Source organism: Pseudophryne corroboree, chromosome 3 (assembly GCF_028390025.1).
Source record: "Pseudophryne corroboree isolate aPseCor3 chromosome 3, aPseCor3.hap2, whole genome shotgun sequence".
NCBI classification, from domain to species: domain Eukaryota; kingdom Metazoa; phylum Chordata; class Amphibia; order Anura; family Myobatrachidae; genus Pseudophryne; species Pseudophryne corroboree.
In genome coordinates, this window is record NC_086446.1 from 778,589,989 (window position 1) to 778,612,275 (window position 22,287).

At 43.9% G+C, this 22,287-nt stretch overlaps 1 protein-coding gene across 1 annotated transcript in view; it reads right to left on the reverse strand.

Moving 5' to 3' along the window:
• LOC135057435 (guanylate cyclase 2G-like) overlaps positions 1-22,287 on the reverse strand; it is a 213,686-nt gene that overhangs the window by 50,130 nt on the left and 141,269 nt on the right. Inside the window, exons 16-17 of the mRNA XM_063963329.1 lie at positions 16,630-16,785; positions 15,725-15,902 (exon numbers count right to left, since the gene is read on the reverse strand). Of these exons, the coding sequence (XP_063819399.1) occupies positions 15,725-15,902; positions 16,630-16,785 (334 nt within the window). The remainder of the gene's footprint in view (positions 1-15,724; positions 15,903-16,629; positions 16,786-22,287) is intronic.

A 22,287-nucleotide genomic window follows, 5' to 3' on the forward strand; every position in this document is an offset into this window, starting at 1 on the left:
TATAAATGTATTACCAATGTGTGGCATTATGTGTATAATGTGCTCTACTGTGTGGCATAATGGATAGAAAGGGCACTACTGTGTGGTCTAATGTGAATAAAGAGCAATATGGTGTGGTGTAATGAGAATAAAGAGCAATATGGTGTGGTGTAATGTGAATAAAGAGCAATATGGTGTGGTGTAATGTGAATAAAGAGCAATATGGTGTGGTGTAATGTGAATAAAGAGCAATATGGTGTGGTGTAATGTGAATAAAGAGCAATATGGTGTGGTGTAATGTGAATAAAGAGAAATATGGTGTGGTGTAATGTGAATAAAGAGCAATATGGTGTGGTCTAATGTGAATAAAGAGCAATATGGTGTGGTGTAATGAGAATAAGGAGCAATATGGTGTGGTGTAATGTGAATAAGGAGCAATATGGTGTGGTGTAATGAGAATAAGTAGCAATATGGTGTGGTGTAATGTGAATAAAGAGCAATATGGTGTGGTGTAATGAGAATAAAGAGCAATATGGTGTGGTGTAATGTGAATAAAGAGCAATATGGTGTGGTGTAATGAGAATAAAGAGCAATATGGTGTGGTGTAATGTGAATAAAGAGCAATATGGTGTGGTGTAATGTGAATAAAGAGCAATATGGTGTGGTGTAATGAGAATAAAGAGCAATATGGTGTGGTGTAATGTGAATAAAGAGCAATATGGTGTGGTGTAATGAGAATAAAGAGCAATATGGTGTGGTGTAATGTGAATAAAGAGCAATATGGTGTGGTGTAATGAGAATAAAGAGCAATATGGTGTGGTGTAATGAGAATAAAGAGCAATATGGTGTGGTGTAATGAGAATAAAGAGCAATATGGTGTGGTGTAATGTGAATAAAGAGCAATATGGTGTGGTGTAATGTGAATAAAGAGCAATATGGTGTGGTGTAATGAGAATAAAGAGCAATATGGTGTGGTGTAATGTGAATAGGGAGCAATATGGTGTGGTGTAATGTGAATAAGGAGCAATATGGTGTGGTGTAATGTGAATAAGGAGCAATATGGTGTGGTGTAATGTGAATAAAGAGCAATATGGTGTAGTGTAATGAGAATAAAGAGCAATATGGTGTGGTGTAATGTGAATAAGGAGCAATATGGTGTGGTGTAATGAGAATAAAGAGCAATATGGTGTGGTGTAATGTGAATAAGGAGCAATATGGTGTGGTGTAATGTGAATAAAGAGCAATATGGTGTGGTGTAATGTGAATAAGGAGCAATATGGTGTGGTGTAATGTGAATAAAGAGCAATATGGTGTGGTGTAATGTGAATAAGGAGCAATATGGTGTGGTGTAATGAGAATATAGAGCAATATGGTGTGGTGTAATGTGAATAAAGAGCAATATGGTGTGGTGTAATGTGAATAAGGAGCAATATGGTGTGGTGTAATGAGAATAAAGAGCAATATGGTGTGGTGTAATGTGAATAAGGAGCAATATGGTGTGGTGTAATGTGAATAAGGAGCAATATGGTGTGGTGTAATGTGAATAAGGAGCAATATGGTGTGGTGTAATGTGAATAAAGAGCAATATGGTGTGGTGTAATGTGAATAAAGAGCAATATGGTGTGGTGTAATGTGAATAAAGAGCAATATGGTGTGGTGTAATGTGAATAAGGAGCAATATGGTGTGGTGTAATGAGAATAAAGAGCAATATGGTGTGGTGTAATGTGAATAAGGAGCAATTCAGCATATGTTATGTGAATAAGGGGCACTACTGTGAGGAGTAATGTATATCAAATAAAGTGACACTACTGCATGATAAATTGTGAATAAAGTTGCAGTGCTGTGAGGCATAAGTTGAATTGGGGGTACTATTGTGTTGCCATGCCCATTCCCAGCAAAAACATGTAAAAGTCGGAAAAATATCATGCTACACGTTGCCATATATTCACCTCATGCGCTTGCCCGCTGCACGTGCACATTCTCTCCCGTGCGTGCGGATACTCGCAGCTGCGTGATGGCGCCTCCTCGGCCATGCGCTCGAGCGCGTGGTATGTGCATTTACGGTAGAGTTTGTGTGCGTCTAGCGGGCGACTCAAACGTTAAATAATAAAACCAAATAGTATGTTTTTTAGATAATGTTCCCCTTAATAATGACTGTAAGTTTGTTTAATGTAACTGGTCGCTGGACAGAGAAATTCCTCTTTGCATGATATGAAGGGTCAGACAGGGTTTGAGCAGTGGTGTTTGGTACCTAACTAAAGAACATTTTATTAGAAACAATCCGGTGCTGGTTAGGTAAAGATTAATCGCTCCTGCGTATAGTTATGTCTATTAGTAGTTTCTGGACATTTACTATATTTGCGGTTCATTATCCATGCGGCGGGAATTCTCAGATTCCCTCCCACCTGAGCAGTTTGATATAGTCACAGCACACCTGTTCAAACTAACCTATGACCTTTTGTTATGATGCGAGGAGACATTCCTGTGTCCAATGAACAATGAGATTGTAGGTCCCTTTGTAGTATACTGTACGCAGTGTATATAAGGACAGCCAGCCTGGCCAGCTCAGTCTTCTCTCCACAAACGGTTTTCATCTTGACTAACTCGGAGCTGGTACCAGAGCTGCGCAGCGATCATTCCCCAGTGTGTGTAAGTTATTCTCTGTAACCATTCTAAATCTCTGTTTGTATTTGCCATATTCTCTCTCTCTGTTATTGTATAAGATTGTGACGATATTGTATATTTATGTGTAGTTAGCCTGCTTAGATATTGATGTTAGCCTGTAGTGTATGAACTGTTAACTGTTTATTTCTTTTTTACATAGCTAGATATTGTCAGTAAAGGTGTTGGAACCTTAGCAAGGTATTGTGTGTTTATTACATTGCTGAGAGTATTCAGAGTGTCTCAATCGCTCAAGAGGCTTTCATACAATAGAGGTTAATTAGCATTGCATTGTGCTCACATTACAAAACCAAGGTTTACAGTACAAACTCAATCATTCACTGTGTTGCATACAAGGTTTACTGAGTGTCATCCCGTGAGCGTCTGCGCCGCTCGTGTTCTCCTCGTGGTCACGAGCGTACGCTACGCTAGTAGCGTAGCATTACGGTAGTCGGCCGCCTATAGCGTGCTCGACACCACGCGTTAAGTTGTGAGCGAGCGTGTCGCATGTGCGTCTCGACCACGGCTAAGCGTCTGCTACGCTAAGTGCGTACCCTTACGGTACCCCATACGCCAATTGCGTACTGAGTCTCTTACCCATTTTATAGTGAATGTAATAAGATAAATAGTTAGCTTTATCAATTGACGGCTCATCCGTCCTCCACATATCCGCACCAGCGAAAACAGACTTTATCTGTCAGCAAGGGCGGGAAGGCAGTATCCCTTCGTATCGGGATACAGTAGTGCTGGCTAGATAAGCGTCTGTTTCGCTACGCTGTAGGAGTGCTGGTGGAATCCGGAACCGGAAGGTAAGAACAGTACGCTATTGTCTTTTAAAACTGTTTATTTCTGTTTTGCGTACACACGCACGCATGCACGCACGCACACACCTGTATTTCTTTTCATTTATGTATTTTCACACCTCACCTTCCTGTTTGCCATTTCACAATTGATAACGTGCTGAGAAAGATTTGTTGCTATTGGTAGTTAAAAGTAATATTAATACATTAAGGAATAATTTGTAAAACACGCACACGGCTTGCCTAAGATACAAGGAAGTTCTGTGTGGTGTTCAGTAAATGATTACAGTTAAAGATCATCTACATTGATATAAACGTGTTAATTGTATTTCTGTGGATATACCTGGCTTGCGTACATGTGTCTCTAACAAAGGGCGGGACTAGCGTACGCGACGCAAGGGCCGACGCACGGAGCGTATATTACGCAACGGAGCGTCTGGGTACGCCCACATAATACAAATCACACGATAGTATTGTTTTAGTTAGGCGATAAGGAGGCAACGCGATAATAGCGCAAACCAATCTCAGTGTCCAAAATTTTAAGCTAATAGATCCTTCTCTAGTTGCAACTCCTCGGGATTAGCCTGCGATACTGAATGAAAGGGATTTCTGCGCAGAAACGAAAGTAAAGAGTATATGAGGTGAAAGAGTGTGTATATATATATGTTTCTAAAATTTTGGAGTTTAACCACAGGAAATCATCGAGTTCTCGTGAGGTACATACGTGTAAGTGACTGCACGGTGGCTTGGGAGGCATCCCTTCTTAAACATTTAAAAAAAGAGCATTAGAGTATAGCAGACCAGGAGGTCTACTGTAGCACAGACCAGGAGGTCCAGACAGACCAGGAGGTCTAGGTACAGCAGACTAAGAAGTCCGCTATAGATAAAGAGTAAAGGAGCACAACACCAGAAAGGGTTGGTGCGGTACCCATATAGGCCATTAAGCTCTGGCTGAAGGAATTCGCAGCCACAATTTTCGATTCCACTGGTCGCTCCGCACATAAGATTAGTTGCTTATGTGCAGAACGATTGTACCGCACGTAATTGTGTGCATTAGTTAGTAACTTGACCCAGTACCATTTGCGTACGCTAGAGGGGTCATAAACGCTATTTGTACATTCTAACGTGATTTGTGTAATTTTTTTTATTTTAAGGGAGGTTCGCTGGTCACTCGGGAATTCTCTAACAACCAATAGTTACTGGAAAGGGTTAAGTGCTCTTCGGAGCACACCCACATGTTCCAGTAAATAGAGGTTCAGGTCGCAGGGGCCCTAGGTCGAGTACGCCAGCGCTAGGGCAGTGTGTGGGCGTATTGGTCGACGTGGGCGAGTGAGTGGAGGTACTCGGTAAACTTCCGCCGCCGGCCTACCCCGGACATCTTGGTTTTTGTAAGGGTTCGCTGAAGACCCTGATTTGAAGGTAGGAGGTAGTGAAAGCAACACCTGCAAAGATGGGGGCCAGTTGTTCAGGTAGGGGGCGATCAACCTCGGTTCGGGTTGACTTAGTAAACCGACCAATCGGGTCGGCAAGGTATGTAATGTGTGAGAAATACGGTACACACACAGAGGTTTTGTGCGATGAATGGGAAAGAATGACTGTGCATGATGGGGAGAAGTTCCCACGGGTAGGCAGTTTTAGTCCCGAGGTGTTACAAAATCTAAGGAGAAGGATATGTCTCATTAAATCTGCAAAGAGACGGATCAAACATTATGATTATTTACAGTTATGGCAACAGGAAGGTGAAATACAAAGAGGATTGGCTCAAGCGGCTGGATCTAACCCTATCAGAAAACTGATAGCCACCGCGCCACCACCACCATACATAACGGGAGAGAAGGTGGTTACAGAGAATGGCACACTGGTGAATGATAAACATGCACTTAGTAACTGTATAAATGTTAAGAATAATGTAACCAAGATTGTTGATGCTAATATTAACCCGTGCAAGCTGTACCCTGTTTTAAACTTTCCCCAGGATTGTGACCAAGAGGATGAGCCAACAACAATATCGGCACTCTCTCTAGCAGCCACCATAGCAGAAACAACAGTGGGCACGTCCCAACCAGTAAGAGCAGTATCAAAGGCCCCTAGTGGAGGGACAGGTGAGGTCGTATCAACTGGTAAGTACGGCACCATACACTATGCTTAAACCATTTCACCACATGTTGTAGAATTTACTCAGAATGATGTTATTGAACTTAATCCCGTTAGGGTAATTGCAGTGCCAAATGGGAAAACTGACACTTCAGGAGTCACTCCTCTCAGACACATCGCCATGCACTGCCCCTTTTCCCGAATGGAATTAAGATCAATGGTGTCTGAATTCCCTGATCCTAGGAAAGATCTAGTTGCAAGCCAGAAATACATTAGAGAGCTAGGAAATACTGTGGAGCCCAATAACAAAGACTGGCAGATATTGCTGAGGGCATGTTTACCCTCCAATGTCGACTCAGCGAGATTTATAGCTGACTGTAAATTAGATGAAGAGGTACCCCTTACGGATGTGTACAACCAAGATAATGTAAAGAGAATAAATTTACAGTTAAAAGAGTATTTTCCAGCTGTTGTCAAATGGAACAAAATTTTCTCCATCAAACAAAAAGAGGGAGAAACAGCTGCTGATTATTTTCATCGGGCACTACAGAATATGGCTAAGTATACAGGCATAGAAGACATTAAGACAAATGTGAATCATAGAGAAGTAGCAGTATCTGTGTTAATGGATGGTTTAAAGGAAGTATTGAGGACAAGGGTACAGACCACCCAACCATGTTGGCGAGGTCTGTCGGTGGCTACTTTGAGAGAGGCCGCTATTGATCATGATCGGAATATCACCAGACACAGGGAGTCACAAAGTGATAAGTTAATGGCCGTAAGTATACAGGCCCTGACCACAAGGCCACCTCTGTATAAATCTCCGACCCCTGTGGGTAAGTCAAATGTGGTAACTTGTTATTACTGTCATAAAGAGGGACATTTTGCACGAGACTGTAGATCAAAAAATGCACCAAAATCATATCAACCCCCTAGACAACGACATGACACACGAAATTGGGATCAAGGACCGCAGAGACGGAGTTATGAGCCACACGCAGGGGAAACAAAAAGGTATCCCCCAAAAAGAGACTGGCAAGTCACTGATAGTTCCCATTTACCCCCTTCACAGGTAATAGCTGCCAGCGCAATGCAGGGAGGTCACCACGCACCATAGGGGCGGGGCCACACCTGTAATCTGCAGCCAGTGAAATTAATTGCGAGCCTTAGAAGTGAACCCGAGGTCACAATTGATGTAGCTGGTAAATCTCTAAATTTCCTTGTAGATACGGGGGCGGCCAAGTCAGTGATAAATTCGACCGTGGGCATGAGAACCACTGGTAAAACAATTCCAGCCATGGGAGTAACAGGAGTAGTACAGCACTACCCTTTAAGCAAACCTGCAGAGATTACGATAGGGCCTTTGCATACCAAGCATTCTTTTCTGCTGGCTGCATCGGCTCCGACTAATCTCCTAGGGAGAGATTTACTGTGCAAAATGGGATGCGTCATATACTGTACTCCTGAAGGTGTGTTCTTGGACATACCCGAAAACCACGCTCAGGAAGCGCAGGATATGCTAGACTCCCCAACAAGATTAATGTCACACACTGTTGTTGTAAATAGGTGTCCGTCCAAGGTAGAGGAAATGATTTCCCAGATACCGGAATCACTTTGGACCAAGGATGGACAAGACACTGGATTGATGGCAAACGTAGCCCCAGTAGTTGTGCAAGTAAAAGATGGTAGGATAGCTCCAAAAATCCCACAATACCCTCTGAAGCCAGAGGTGGAGTTAGGAGTTTACCCTGTAATAGAGCGCTTGCTACAACAGGGCATTCTGGTAAGAACGTCCAGCACTGCCAATAGTCCCATCTTCCCTGTTAAAAAGAGTGGGGGGAGGGGTTACAGATTAGTGCAGGATCTAAGAGGGATCAACAAAATAGTTGAGAGTCAATTCCCCGTAGTGCCAAATCCAGCTGTCATCCTTATGCAAATCCCTCCCACTGCCAAATTTTTCACTGTGATTGACCTCTGCTCCGCTTTCTTCTCGGTACCTCTGCACCCTGACAGTCAATACTTATTTGCATTTACATACAGAGGAGTTCAGTACACTTGGACTCGATTACCACAAGGTTTCATAGACAGTCCAAGTATTTTCTCACAGGCCCTGCATGATTGTTTACAGTCTTTCCAACCAGAGAGTGGATCAATATTGATACAGTATGTGGATGATTTACTGCTGTGTTCAGATTCACTGGAAGCGTCCCTGAGAGATACGAAACAACTCCTGTTTCATCTTTCAGACACAGGACACAAGGTTTCCAAGGACAAGTTACAATTATGCTAAACCCGTGTGAAGTATTTGGGACACTGTCTAACACAAGGACTGAGACACCTTACCGCTGATAGAATTCAAGCAATTCGTGACATGACCCTGCCACAAACCCAGCAACAGATTAGAACATTTTTAGGAATGTGTGGGTATTGCCGTAACTGGATCCCAGGTTTTTCCATACTAGCCCTACCTTTGCAGGAGATGGTCTCCTCAAACAAACCTGATCGGATTTCGCACACAGACGAGTCCGAGATGGCATTTGAGAGACTTAAACAGTGCCTAACGCAGGCACCGGCATTAGGTATGCCTGACTATCTGAAACCCTTTGAGCTGTACGGAACAGAGAGTGCTGGGTGCGCAGCAGGTGTCTTAACCCAGAAGCATGGTGATGCCAGCAGGCCGGTAGCCTACTATAGCGCTCAGCTGGATACGGTAGCGCGATCCCTCCCCACATGCTTGCGAAGCATTGCAGCAATAGCATTGCTAGTCACAAAGAGCGAAGATGTAGTGCTAGGACACAACCTCACAATTCATACACCACATGCAGCGTCAGCCTTACTGAATTCGGCCCAAACCAGACACGTCTCATCAGCGCGGTTTACAAGATGGGAATTGGCATTGATGGCCCCCGTAAACATCACCATAAGGAGATGCAGCGCATTAAATCCTGCAACGTATATCTCCCAGGTGTGCCTGGACAGGCACAAAGGGTGGAGGATGAGAGTGATGGTGAAGGAGGATTTAATACAGGGGATGACACGCATGATTGTATGGAATATTTGACCCAAAATTTCACGGCAAGGCCTGACATCAGTGACAACCCACTGGAAGATGTAGATTTTACTTTCTACACTGACGGTAGTTGTCACAGACAGACGGACTCGGGAGACTTGTGTACTGGATACGCAGTCGTAGATGACCAAGGTACCATAGAAGCGGAACCGCTAGGCCCACCACACTCAGCACAAATTGCTGAACTGGTTGCCCTAACCAGAGCATGTGAATTGGCTAAGGGCAAATCAGCCAATATTTACACAGATTCTAGGTACGCCTTCGGAGTAGTCCATGATTTCGGGGCCCTATGGCGCCTCAGAAATTTCATGACGGCAGCTGGCACACCCGTAGCCCATGCAGCCCACATCAAAAGACTTCTAACAGCGATACAGGAACCCGACAGAGTGGCTGTTATCAAGTGTAAAGCTCACACATATAGCCAAGACCTGGTATCACTTGGTAACAGCCGAGCAGACGAAGCTGCTAAATCAGCAGCTAGTAACCCCATACAAACAGATAGTACACGACTGATGGTATTTAATACTGTAAACACACAGAAATTGTGTGAAATGCAAAATTTGTGTTCCCCACAGGAAAAGGCAGTTTGGAGGTCAAAAGGATATGGCCAGGAGTCCTCAGGACTCTGGACAGATGGACAGGGTAAGCCAGTGGCACCCATAGCATACCTTCCAAGTCTAGCGGAAGCGGCACATGGGCTGACTCATCTAGGCAAAGAAGGAATGTGTAAGTTGGTAAGAGCTTATTGGTGCGCCCCAGGATTTTCTTCCCATGCGGGTAAAAGAGCGATGACATGTCTCACCTGCTTGAGGAAGAATATCGGAAAGGCAATACCGACAGAGCCATCCCATATCCCTCCGACAGTTGGCCCTTTTCAGGTAATACAAATTGATTTCATACAATTGCCACCTTGTAGAAATTTAAAATATGTATTGGTCTGTATTGATGTGTTCTCAAATTGGGTTGAAGCATTTCCCGCGGCCACAAATACCACTGTATTTACTGCAAAGAAAATTGTGCAGGAATTTGTGTGTAGGTATGGTATCCCTAGATTTATTGAAAGTGATAGGGGTAGCCATTTTACAGGTGAAGTCTTTCAAACAATGTGTAAGTTGATGGGAATTAATAGTAAGCTGCACACTCCGTATCGCCCCCAGGCGAGTGCGAAGGTGGAAAGAGTAAACAGCACTATTAAAAATAAATTGAGCAAGGTAATGACTGAAACAGGACTGTTATGGCCCGAAGCTTTGCCAATTGTATTATACAGCATCAGAACCACTCCCAGGTCCCCTCTTAATCTGTCTCCTTTTGAAATTCTGTTTGGTCGACAACCCCATGTTATGATTAACCCCCAGGATGATTTGAAATGTAACAATGAAGTAACCGTAAAGTACTTGGTTAAGATGAGTAAGCAATTGAGGAATCAGAATGATAATCTAAAGTTGGTGACTCCTGATCTGCCGGACAGTAATTGTCATGACATTGAACCTGGGGATTATGTAATGATACGGAATTTTCTACGCTCAGGTTGCCTTATTGACAGATGGGAAGGACCATATCAAGTCTTATTGACCAGCACAACAGCATTGAAGGTTGCCGAGAGAGAGACTTGGGTCCATTCGTCTCATTGTAAAAAGGTCTCTGACCCAGAGAGGTCCCGTGATAAAGAACAGACGGTAGAGGTTGTATCACTAGAGTGTCTGTTCAGGGAGGATTGAGACGACACCGGAGCGCTGAGAATAATAAGACCGGAAGCTTGTCGAGCCAGATTTCTTTTTCCCATTTATTATTTTCTCCAGTTCCCACCTCCCTCCTATTTCCTTTCCCCCTTCTTATTTTTCTCCTTTTACTCCTCTAAGATGGACTTGCCCCAAGAGACTGCGATCCGGATTTTCCTGTTGACCATGATGTTGACCAGAGCAGTCTGTTTCGGTGAGAGTACCATGGAGGTCGAGAAAGGACCGGGAATGGGTTCTGATGACAAGGATGCAGGCGTAAATTTCCAAGAGCAACATAATCTCAGAGTAAAGGCGAGTATCAGAAAACGATCTGGTAGCATTGACAATAGAAGGAATTGTGAAGGATTGTTAGCTGAAGAGAACTGCATCTGTATGCATTGTGACAATATAGTTGAGGATGGATGCATAAAGAAATGTCAGTCCAGTTTTAATGTTCACATGGACCGGCATCCATTGGGTGACTATCACTCCTTAGTGGGTAAAGTGTTAAACCAGACAGACTGTTGGGTATGCTCTCAAGTACCTCAAGGTCATAGCAAATCAGGACTAGTACCATTCCCTTTAACTGTAGGAGAGGTACTTGAGCTAAGTGGTGGGAGGCCGGTGGACAAGAGGTTTAATATCTCTAGTCCTCCTAGTTTGAAGCTCCACCAATATCATGTGGATAGGTCCTTAGTGTGCTTTAACATTTCCAATCCCTGAAAGCCGGGAAATTGGGAAGTGTCATGGAGTAATCAAACCATGACCTTTTCATACAGACCCGACAGAATGCCCATAGACACAGAACTTATACGCCAGATAGCCGACCATGAAAAATATTTCCGGTATAGGTACACTCTAGGAAGTAGGACCATGCGAGTTGGAGAAGTATCACCAGGATACTGTGCACATATCATACAACCTGATACGTGTACTAAACAGATGGGAGAATTAGGGTTAGGAGATTTCACATGGAAAATTTGTAACATGATAATGTCACACTCAGTCCCATATGTTCTCCCCGATGATGCATATTTCATATGCGGGAGGAAGGCATATAAGTGGCTTGCCCCAAACTCAGAGGGATTGTGCTATATTGGAAAAGTACTGCCTGAAGTAATGACTGTAACCCATAACAAAATGAAAGATATTCACCGCAGTGCCCAAGCTCCTTATACTCACACTCATTACGAGCACGTCGTTAAACAGCACCTGATAGAGAGGACGGAGCATTCAGCCTCTGATCTGATCCATGAATCCACCGGGATTCAATTCCTACTCGCGTTAGATATCACTCGTACCGCCAGAGGAGTGATAAATTATAAATATATAATCTGCGCTTGCAAATTTGTTAGACAATATCACCGAAATGTATGACGACACATTCAGGTACACTGGGAAAGAGTTACAAGCCTACAAAACAGAACTGGTCCAGCATAGGATGATTCTCAATTACCTCACAGCTGTGACAGGCGGGTATTGTGTTACCCTAGCAACTCAATATGGAATAAAGTGCTGCACGTTCATTACAAACAGCACGGAGGACCCAGCCGAGGTCATAGACCAAAAGATGGATGACATTTTACAATTAAAGTGGGAGTTTCGAAGGAAACGCAATATCACACTCGCTGCTGTGGGTAATGAGCTGACCAGTTGGGTGTCATGGTTGAACCCACGAAATTGGTTCTTGGGCTTAGGAGAATGGGCCCAAGGTATTATTATGGATGTAGGGAAATTTCTTTTGTGTATTCTGGGAGTCGTCATATTGGTTGGCCTGATATTTAGATGCGTTCGGGTTTTAGCGAAGCGTAAAAATAATACCAGGGTGATGAGTCTAAGGAGCGAGGACACTGTACTAACAACAACTAACCTGATTTATGACCCAACGATAGAGACAATGTTGTGATGAAAATGTGATTCTACGGTCCGTTTCTTTCACCCGTTTCTCCTTTGTTTTCCTCCAAGGTACAAAGACATCCGCTTGGAAGAAGAATTTGACAACCTCTTTTATACAGACCATTGATGAACTATGCTACAAGCCCCAATTTCCCTAGTGACTTTAACTCTTACGATAGCCCAACACTTTAGAGACTGTAACTTTATGGACAATGGAACAACTTTTGCTCGTTATTTATAGCAAAAGCACCGAGAGACATTAGACAACATGTACATCAAGACAAGACACCAGACAAGACCTCAATCGGCGACTGTTTATATAAACTCACATAGTTTACGACTGCATTTATAACGATTGTTTCTTATCATCATCTCTACAACCTTCAGGTAATGACACACATAGTCGATAGGGAATATAGATACAGATATCAGCACTCACATATCCCCCCATTCATGTATCATCAACTAAATGTGCTCCCCCATTTGTTGCAACCAAAAGCCGCAAAGAGCTCGGTAAAGTTTGACAGCCCATCCACAGACCCGTAATACGGGATAAGAAGGAATTCAAATGTATACTTCGCAATACCTCGAAGCTTGATTTAAAACACGTACGGCACGATGATACATGACCCCTCAAACATGGATTCATACACACATGCTTCTACTATTTCACTAGGTCATACCTTTTTCCCACCTGCTCCTCTCCTCCCTTTACCCAATCATAAAATGGTATTTACATTATGACATATATTTTTCTTTTTTGAACTGTTTTAGGAAGTGGCAGTTATTGATGACTGCCAAAGGGTGGACTGTCAAAGTCGGAAAAATATCATGCTACGCGTTGCCATATATTCACCTCATGTGCTTGCCCGCTGCACGTGCACATTCTCTCCCGTGCGTGCGGATACTCGCAGCTGCGTGATGGCGCCTCCTCGGCCATGCGCTCGAGCGCATGGTATGTGCATTTATGGTAGAGTTTGTGTGCGTCTAGCGGGCGACTCAAACGTTAAATAATAAAACCAAATAGTATGTTTTATAGATAATGTTCCCCTTAATAATGACTGTAAGTTTGTTTAATGTAACTGGTCGCTGGACAGAGAAATTCCTCTTTGCATGATATGAAGGGTCAGACAGGGTTTGAGCAGTGGTGTTTGGTACCTAACTGAAGAACATTTTATTAGAAACAATCCGGTGCTGGTTAGGTAAAGATTAATCGCTCCTGCGTATAGTTATGTCTATTAGTAGTTTCTGGACATTTACTATATTTGCGGTTCATTATCCATGCGGCGGGAATTCTCAGATTCCCTCCCACCTGAGCAGTTTGATATAGTCACAGCACACCTGTTCAAACTAACCTATGACCTTTTGTTATGATGCGAGGAGACATTCCTGTGTCCAATGAACAATGAGATTGTAGGTCCCTTTGTAGTATACTGTACGCAGTGTATATAAGGACAGCCAGCCTGGCCAGCTCAGTCTTCTCTCCACAAACGGTTTTCATCTTGACTAACTCGGAGCTGGTACCAGAGCTGCGCAGCGATCATTCCCCAGTGTGTGTAAGTTATTCTCTGTAACCATTCTAAATCTCTGTTTGTATTTGCCATATTCTCTCTCTCTGTTATTGTATAAGATTGTGACGATATTGTATATTTATGTGTAGTTAGTCTGCTTAGATATTGATGTTAGCCTGTAGTGTATGAACTGTTAACTGTTTATTTCTTTTTTACATAGCTAGATATTGTTAGTAAAGGTGTTGGAACCTTAGCAAGGTATTGTGTGTTTATTACATTGCTGAGAGTATTCAGAGTGTCTCAATCGCTCAAGAGGCTTTCATACAATAGAGGTTAATTAGCATTGCATTGTGCTCACATTACAAAACCAAGGTTTACAGTACAAACTCAATCATTCACTGTGTTGCATACAAGGTTTACTGAGTGTCATCCCGTGAGCGTCTGCGCCGCTCGTGTTCTCCTCGTGGTCACGAGCGTACGCTACGCTAGTAGCGTAGCATTACGGTAGTCGGCCGCCTATAGCGTGCTCGACACCACGCATTAAGTTGTGAGCGAGCATGTCGCATGTGCGTCTCGACCACGGCTAAGCGTCTGCTACGCTAAGTGCGTACCCTTACGGTACCCCATACGCCAATTGCGTACTGAGTCTCTTACCCATTTTATAGTGAATGTAATAAGATAAATAGTTAGCTTTATCAAACACATACCTTTTTGGGCTGTGCGCTGAATGTGCACACTGTTCTTATTTAAATTACAGGGGGTAGGAAAAAAAAAAAAAGGACTGCTATGGGTGGGGGGTGATGGTACTGGGAAAGGGGTGCAGGGTCAGAGGTGGAACTAGCGGTGGTGCTAGGGGGCACCAGCAAAAATCTTGCCTAGGGCATCATATTGGTTAGGGCCGGCTATGGCAGCTGAGAACAATAGATGAAAGGCTTATGCTAATAAACCATGGTGCACCAGAGAAGCCAAGATAAACGTGGCTCCATCTGTATATATTTATTTTTTATTGTCATTTATTTTAAATCACACATTTTCTAATGCCTTTCTAATAGAGCTATTTATTGTAATTATCAGTTCAAAATCATCGAAACTAGGCAGATCTATGTAGGGTGCAGCCACACACTACATAGATCTGCTCAGGCACTCACAATGCTGATTACTTATCTGATGATTATTTTACAAGTGTCGTAACCAGGATTAGAACCCACAACCTATTACACTGGAAGCAGACACCTTACTGATGGAGCTATTTGCTCCCATATAGAAAGCATGAGAATTCTAACGATATGAAGTTACGTGTAATTGTCAGAGAAGTAACTTCATATAGTCAGAATTCTCATGCTTTCTATACAGGAGCAAATAGCTCTATCAGTAAGGTACTTGCTTCTAGTGTGATAGGTCGGGGTTCTAATCCTGGATATGACACTTGTAAAATGTATATGAATAATAAAGAGGGTATGACTTGTAAGGTGCAGGGAGGAAAAGATAGCGGCAGCTGTCAATAATTAAATTGTGTGCTGAACACACAGAACGGGAGGAGAGGAGCCCCTCTACAGAGCAGGAGCCCGGTGTCAGCTGACTCCGTTGCCTCCCACAGTTACGCCTCTGTGTCAAGGCCACTGTCTGCCCCCCCCCTCTTCGCCCCTTGATGGGCCTGTGTTACCTGTGGGGCCCCCAGGCTTCAGCCTAGTCAGCCTCATGGATAATACAGCTCTGATTGTGAAATCACAAGTCACGTTTTACTGCTGAAAAAAGACGCCCAGAGCGCCTATAAGCGCAATGAAAAATAAACGCAACTTGCGACCAAAAATGGGAGCAACCCTAGGAGCAATATTTTTATGCACGTTTCTTCACACAGGAACATCAAGCATTCACCCAAACTAATAGAAGTGTTCCGCTGTTCTCCACATAAGCTAAATGAATGTAATAAAGGAAATAATTCTAATTATGCCACGGATCCTAGCACAGGGCACTGACACACGCAGCTGTCTCACCCTTCCGGGCTGGCTCCTCGCAGGCTCCTCTTTATGGAAACAAAGGACGGCCGCCTCTCCAGGTTCTCATCCCAGCATAGCTTTAACATGGAGATGATCCGCTCGTTACACTTCTCCACCGATAAGGAAGGCCTCATTGGCACAGATGAGGTAGGGGCTATGATTTTGCGGATAACATCTATAATATACAACATTATTAGATCATTTCAAACATTTTTCTGCTATTAATAAATATTTTCCCACTGCAACAACTAAATCTCAGCTCTTTTCTGGGAGAAAGTCGTGCTGAGAATTTCTCGTCATATTTAAATTACAAAACATTGTTTAAAATGCAGAAAGTGAGAGAATGAAGATAAAATGCAGATTGTGGAAGTACTGTACATTACTGGGCACTATAATAAAACACATATATACAGTATAGGTGAAAAGAGTGGAGATGGACCAGTGAAGACGTTTCCCCTAGCAACCAATCTGCTGCTACCCATCATTTTATAAGAAGTACAGGATAGATGGCAGGGCAGCCACCAGGGGGGGACTGCAGGGACTGGAGTCCCGGGCCCTTACAGAGAGGGGGGCCCTCCCCTGGCTCCTACTACTGATACCTGGAGCTTCACCTATATGTAATGTCACGATGTGTGACATCACATAGGGGTGGAGCGGCATGGCAGAACCTTTTTTTTATTTTTTTGAGGGAGGCCCTGTCTATTTTGTCAGTCCCAGGCCCCACAATTACTAATCCCAGCCCTGATAAATGGTACTTCAAAGCTTATTGGTTGTTATGGGCAACTCCTCCACAGATCCATTCTCCACTCATTTCACTAATGATACATCAGCCCCATAGCTTGCTCAGTTAAGTCATACTACAGTAGTTGCACCTTGAGTACATTGTACCCAGAAAATTTCACCTTGTGGTTCCATGTTATAGTCCTGGTAAGGCCCGTCTTCGCTATTGCATATGAGTTCTCTCATGACGATGGCGAAACTATACACATCTCCCTTCTGGGTGCCCTGGAAGGGGAACCTTCCCAACCGCAACAGCTCAGGGGCCGTCCAGTAGAGATCTACAAGGAGACAGACAGACAATATAGCTGTTTTGCGGGAAATCCATCCGAAAACGTTGAAGTACTGTATCTCTTATATGTAACAAAGAGAGACCACATGAGAGATCTCCGATATCTGCCCAGGCCCTACATTTTCGAAAGCAGCAGCAGCCCCTATAGGTATCTATGGGAGCTGCTATGTACATTGGATTTACCAAGCTCCAGAGTTCTAAGCATTCTAGACCTTGGCCCCAGCAGCCTATAGTAACCTATGGGCTCCTATTTCCATGTCACAGGACTAGAACATGTTGCCAATCACAGCATTAGAAAACTCACAGGACTAGAACATGTAGCCAATCACAGCATTAGAAAACTCACAGGACTAGAACACGTAACCAATCACAGCATTAGAATACTCACAGGACTAGACTGTGTAGCCAATCACAACATTAGAACACTCACAGGACTAGAACATGTTGTCAATCACAGCATTAGAATACTCACAGGACTAGAACATGTAGCCAATCACAGCATTAGAACACTCACAGGACTAGAACAGCATGTAGCCAATCACAGCATTAGAACACTCACAGGACTAGAACAGCATGTAGCCAATCACAGCATTAGAACACTCACAGGACTAGAACATGTAGCTAATCACTGCATTAGAAAACTCACAGGACTAGAACATGTAGCCAATCACAGCGTTAGAACATTCACAGGACTAGAACATGTAGCCAATCACAGCATTAGAAAATTCACAGGACTAGAACATGTAGCTAATCACAGCATTAGAAAACTCACAGGACTAGAACAGCATGTAGCCAATCACAGCATTAGAACACTCACAGGACTAGAACATGTAGCCAATCACAGCATTAGAACACTCACAGGACTAGAACATGTAGCCAATCACAGCATTAGAACACTCAAAGGACTAGAACAGCATGTAGCCAATCACAGCATTAGAACACTCACAGGACTAGAACAGCATGTAGCCAATCACAGCATTAGAACACTCACAGGACTAGAACAGCATGTAGCCAATCACAGCATTAGAACACTCACAGGACTAGAACATGTAGCCAATCACAGCATTAGAAAACTCACAGGACTAGAACATGTAGCCAATCACAGCATTAGAAAACTCAAAGGACTAGAACAGCATGTAGCCAATTACAGCATTAGAACACTCACAGGACTAGAACATGTAGCCAATCACAGCATTAGAACACTCACAGGACTAGACTGTGTAGCCAATCACAACATTAGAACACTCACAGGACTAGAACATGTAGCCAATCACAGCATTAGAAAACTCCCAGGACTAGAACATGTAGCCAATCACAGCATTAGAAAACTCACAGGACTAGAACATGTAGCCAATCACAGCATTAGAAAACTCACAGGACTAGAACACGTAGCCAATCACAGCATTAGAACACTCACAGAACTAGAATGTGTAGCCAATCACAACATTAGAACACTCACAGGACTAGAACATGTAGCTAATCACAGCATTAGAACACTCACAGGACTAGAACATGTAGCCAATTACAGCATTAGAAAACTCACAGGACTAGAACAGCATGTAGCCAATCACAGCATTAGAACACTCACAGGACTAGAACATGTAGCCAATCACAGCATTAGAACACTCACAGGACTAGAACATGTAGCCAATCACAGCATTAGAACACTCACAGGACTAGAACAGCATGTAGCCAATCACAGCATTAGAACACTCACAGGACTAGAACATGTAGCTAATCACAGCATTAGAAAACTCACAGGACTAGAACATGTAGCCAATCACAGCATTAGAAAACTCACAGGACTAGAACAGCATGTAGCCAATCACAGCATTAGAACACTCACAGGACTAGAACATGTAGCTAATCACAGCATTAGAAAACTCACAGGACTAGAACATGTAGCCAATCACAGCATTAGAAAACTCACAGGACTAGAACACGTAGCCAATCACAGCATTAGAACACTCACAGGACTAGAATGTGTAGCCAATCACAACATTAGAACACTCACAGGACTAGAACATGTAGCCAATCACAGCATTAGAACACTCACAGGACTAGAACATGTAGCCAATCACAGCATTAGAACACTCACAGGACTAGAACAGCATGTAGCCAATCACAGCATTAGAACACTCACAGGACTAGAACATGTAGCTAATCACAGCATTAGAAAACTCACAGGACTAGAACACGTAGCCAATCACAGCATTAGAACACTCACAGGACTAGAATGTGTAGCCAATCACAACATTAGAACACTCACAGGACTAGAACATGTAGCTAATCACAGCATTAGAAAACTCACCGGACTAGAACAGCATGTAGCCAATCACAGCATTAGAACACTCACAGGACTAGAACATGTAGCTAATCACAGCATTAGAAAACTCACAGGACTAGAACATGTAGCTAATCACAGCATTAGAAAACTCACAGGACTAGAACACAAAGCCAATCACAGCATTAGAACACTCACAGGACTAGAATGTGTAGCCAATCACAGCATTAGAACACTCACAGGACTAGAACATGTAGCCAATCACAGCATTAGAACACTCACAGGACTAGAACATGTAGCCAATCACAGCATTAGAACACTCACAGGACTAGAACATGTAGCCAATCACAGCATTAGAACACTCACAGGACTAGAACAGCATGTAGCCAATCACAGCATTAGAACACTCACAGGACTAGAACATGTAGCTAATCACAGCATTAGAAAACTCACAGGACTAGAACATGTAGCATCACAGCATTAGAACACTCACAGGACTAGAACATGTAGCCAATCACAGCATTAGAACACTCACAGGACTAGAACATGTAGCTAATCACAGCATCAGAAAACTCACAGGACTAGAACAGCATGTAGCCAATCACAGCATTAGAATACTCACAGGACTAGAACATGTAGCTAATCACAGCATTAGAAAACTCACAGGAGTAGATGTTAGGGTCTCCTGCTCTGTGCTGCCACGTCGTCATGGCAACCGGGAGACAAGTGCTAGCGGAGTAACCTGAGCGTAGCTGATACTCCGGTTCGGGTCTTTTGCTGTGCAGTGGTTACAGGCTCTGTGCACGGCAGGGGATCCGGTGCTGGTTTTTGTGCTCACAGTCTGTGAGGTCTGAGTGGGGCGTGGACAGCACCTGCTATATAAACCCTCTTCTCAGGTTAGGCAGATGCTGCTGAATCTTTGTTGGTTAGTCAGTTCCTGAAAGCTAGCTAGTACTGTGTAAACTTTGTATTTGTTTGTTGCTTACTGCAAATAGGCCTTGGGATTTGGTATTACACTCTGCCAATCCAGACCTAGCAGTAAGACTGGAGTCAGTCGTTTAACCTGCTGGGGTTCTTTTGCTACTCTGTGAACCTAGCAAGTTTGCGGCTGTATTCTCAGACTTGCCTGCCAAAATCCTTTCTCACTGTGCAAGGTGTTCAGGTGTCAGTTTAGTGGCAGTAAGCTGAACCAGTGCACTGCAAGTGAGGACTAGGATTGTGGAGACTCTCCTTGTGTCTATTATTCCATCTCTGACCAAGGAGTTTACTGCCACACCCGTTGGTAACCCTTTAGGGTTTTGCTGTTGCCCTTAGCAACAGCATTTCTGGTTCTCTACGTATTAAATCACAACATCTCGCTTCTTTCCATCTGAGCATTCCTAATACTAGGGAGACACCCAGTTTCTTAGCCTTTGGGCTTCTCTGTTCACTTTGTGTTTATTTTGTTACCCTATCACCTTCTATGTATGTAATGTCATATTCCCCAGTCTGTCTGTGAGTTCATTTGTTTTGCATCCCTCTCCGTTCAGACACCAGTACATTCCTGCTGGCACTGGTGTGCATAACATATTCAGCAGCCTAATACTCCTGTTGAAATTTTGTGGGAATATGGAGCATACCCCTCAAAATACTTTGCAACAGGTGGTCGATCAGGTGCAGGTCCTGACTCGACAATTTAATGATTTGTCCATTAAAATGCACACCTCGCAGGCCGCTGGCGGAGCTCCCGCAGCAGCAGTGCCTTCAGGGGTTAAGGAGCCGAAAGTAAATCTCCCGGATCGTTTTTCTGGAGATCGCTCGCAGTTCTTTTGTTTCAAGGAGAGCTGCAAGCTATATTTCCAGCTTAGGCCTCAGTCTTCTGGGTCGGAGATTCAGCGGGTGGGCATAGTGATTTCCTTGCTACAAGGAGACCCACAGGTCTGGGCATATGGGTTGCAGCCTGACTGTCCGTCGCTTAAAAGTGTTGATGCTTTTTTTACGGCACTGGGCATGTTGTATGATGACCCTGACAAGACGGCCTCAGCCGAGGCTCAGATTTCGATCCTTAAGCAAGGGCGAAGGCCAGTTGAGGTTTATTGTACGGAGTTTCGGAGGTTGGCCCATGATACCCAGTGGAATGACCCAGCCCTGAGACACCAGTACCGAAGAGGTCTTTCTAACCAGTTAAAAGACCAACTGGTACAATATCCCTTGCCTGATAGCTTGGATCAGCTCATGCAGTTATCCATTCGGGTGGATAGACGGCTGAGAGAGCGCAGGCTTGAAAGGGAGACCGAGGTTTCCTTCTTTCCCAAGGGAACCTCAGACTCTGAGGAATTTTCCGAGGAGCCTATGCAGATTGGGGCTACCCGCCTCTCCTCGCGTGAGAAGACGCGGAGGAGACAGCAGGGGTTATGTTTGTACCGTGGGAATAAAGGTCATGTGGTAATATCATGCCCAGAAAAGCCGGAAAACTTCAGGGCCTGAGGGTGATGGGAAATATCCTGTCAGGCCAGAAGTCAGAATTTCCCAAGAAGACTTTTATCATTCCGGTGACCTTGAAGATCCTCGGTCAAACTGTCAAGACTGAGGCCTTTGTGGACAGTGGGGCTGACGGGGTTTTTATGGACCGCCAATTCGCCCTGAAACACTCTGTTCCCTTAGTACCCTTGGCATCGGAAATTGAGATTTGTGGGTTAAACGGGGAACCATTATCCCAGGGTAAAATTACCTCTTGCACTAGCCAAATTTCTTTGTTTATTGGAGCCACACACTCTGAAAAATTGTCCTTTTATGTGACTGTCTGTACTTTTGCCCCATTGGTGTTGGGGTTACCCTGGTTAAGGGCCCACAATCCTCAATTTGACTGGGTCTCTGGGGAGATTCTTAGTTGGGGTACTGATTGTTTCAGGAGTTGCTTGAGCCTTCCAGTCAGGCTTTCGCAGCTAAGTTTGCCAGGATTGCCAGGATGTTATGCAGATTTTGCGGACGTGTTCTCCAAAAGAGTTGCAGAGGTACTACCTCCCCATCGCCCCCATGACTGTGCCATTGATTTGTTGCCGAATGCTAAGCTTCCCAAGAGCAGGTTGTACTCCCTGTCACGTCCTGAGACTCAGGCTATGGCAGAGTACATTCAGGAGAACTTGGCTAAGGGATTTTTCAGACCTTCACAGTCTCCAGTTGGGTCGGGGTTCTTCTTCGTGGGTAAAAAGGACGGTTCGTTGCGAC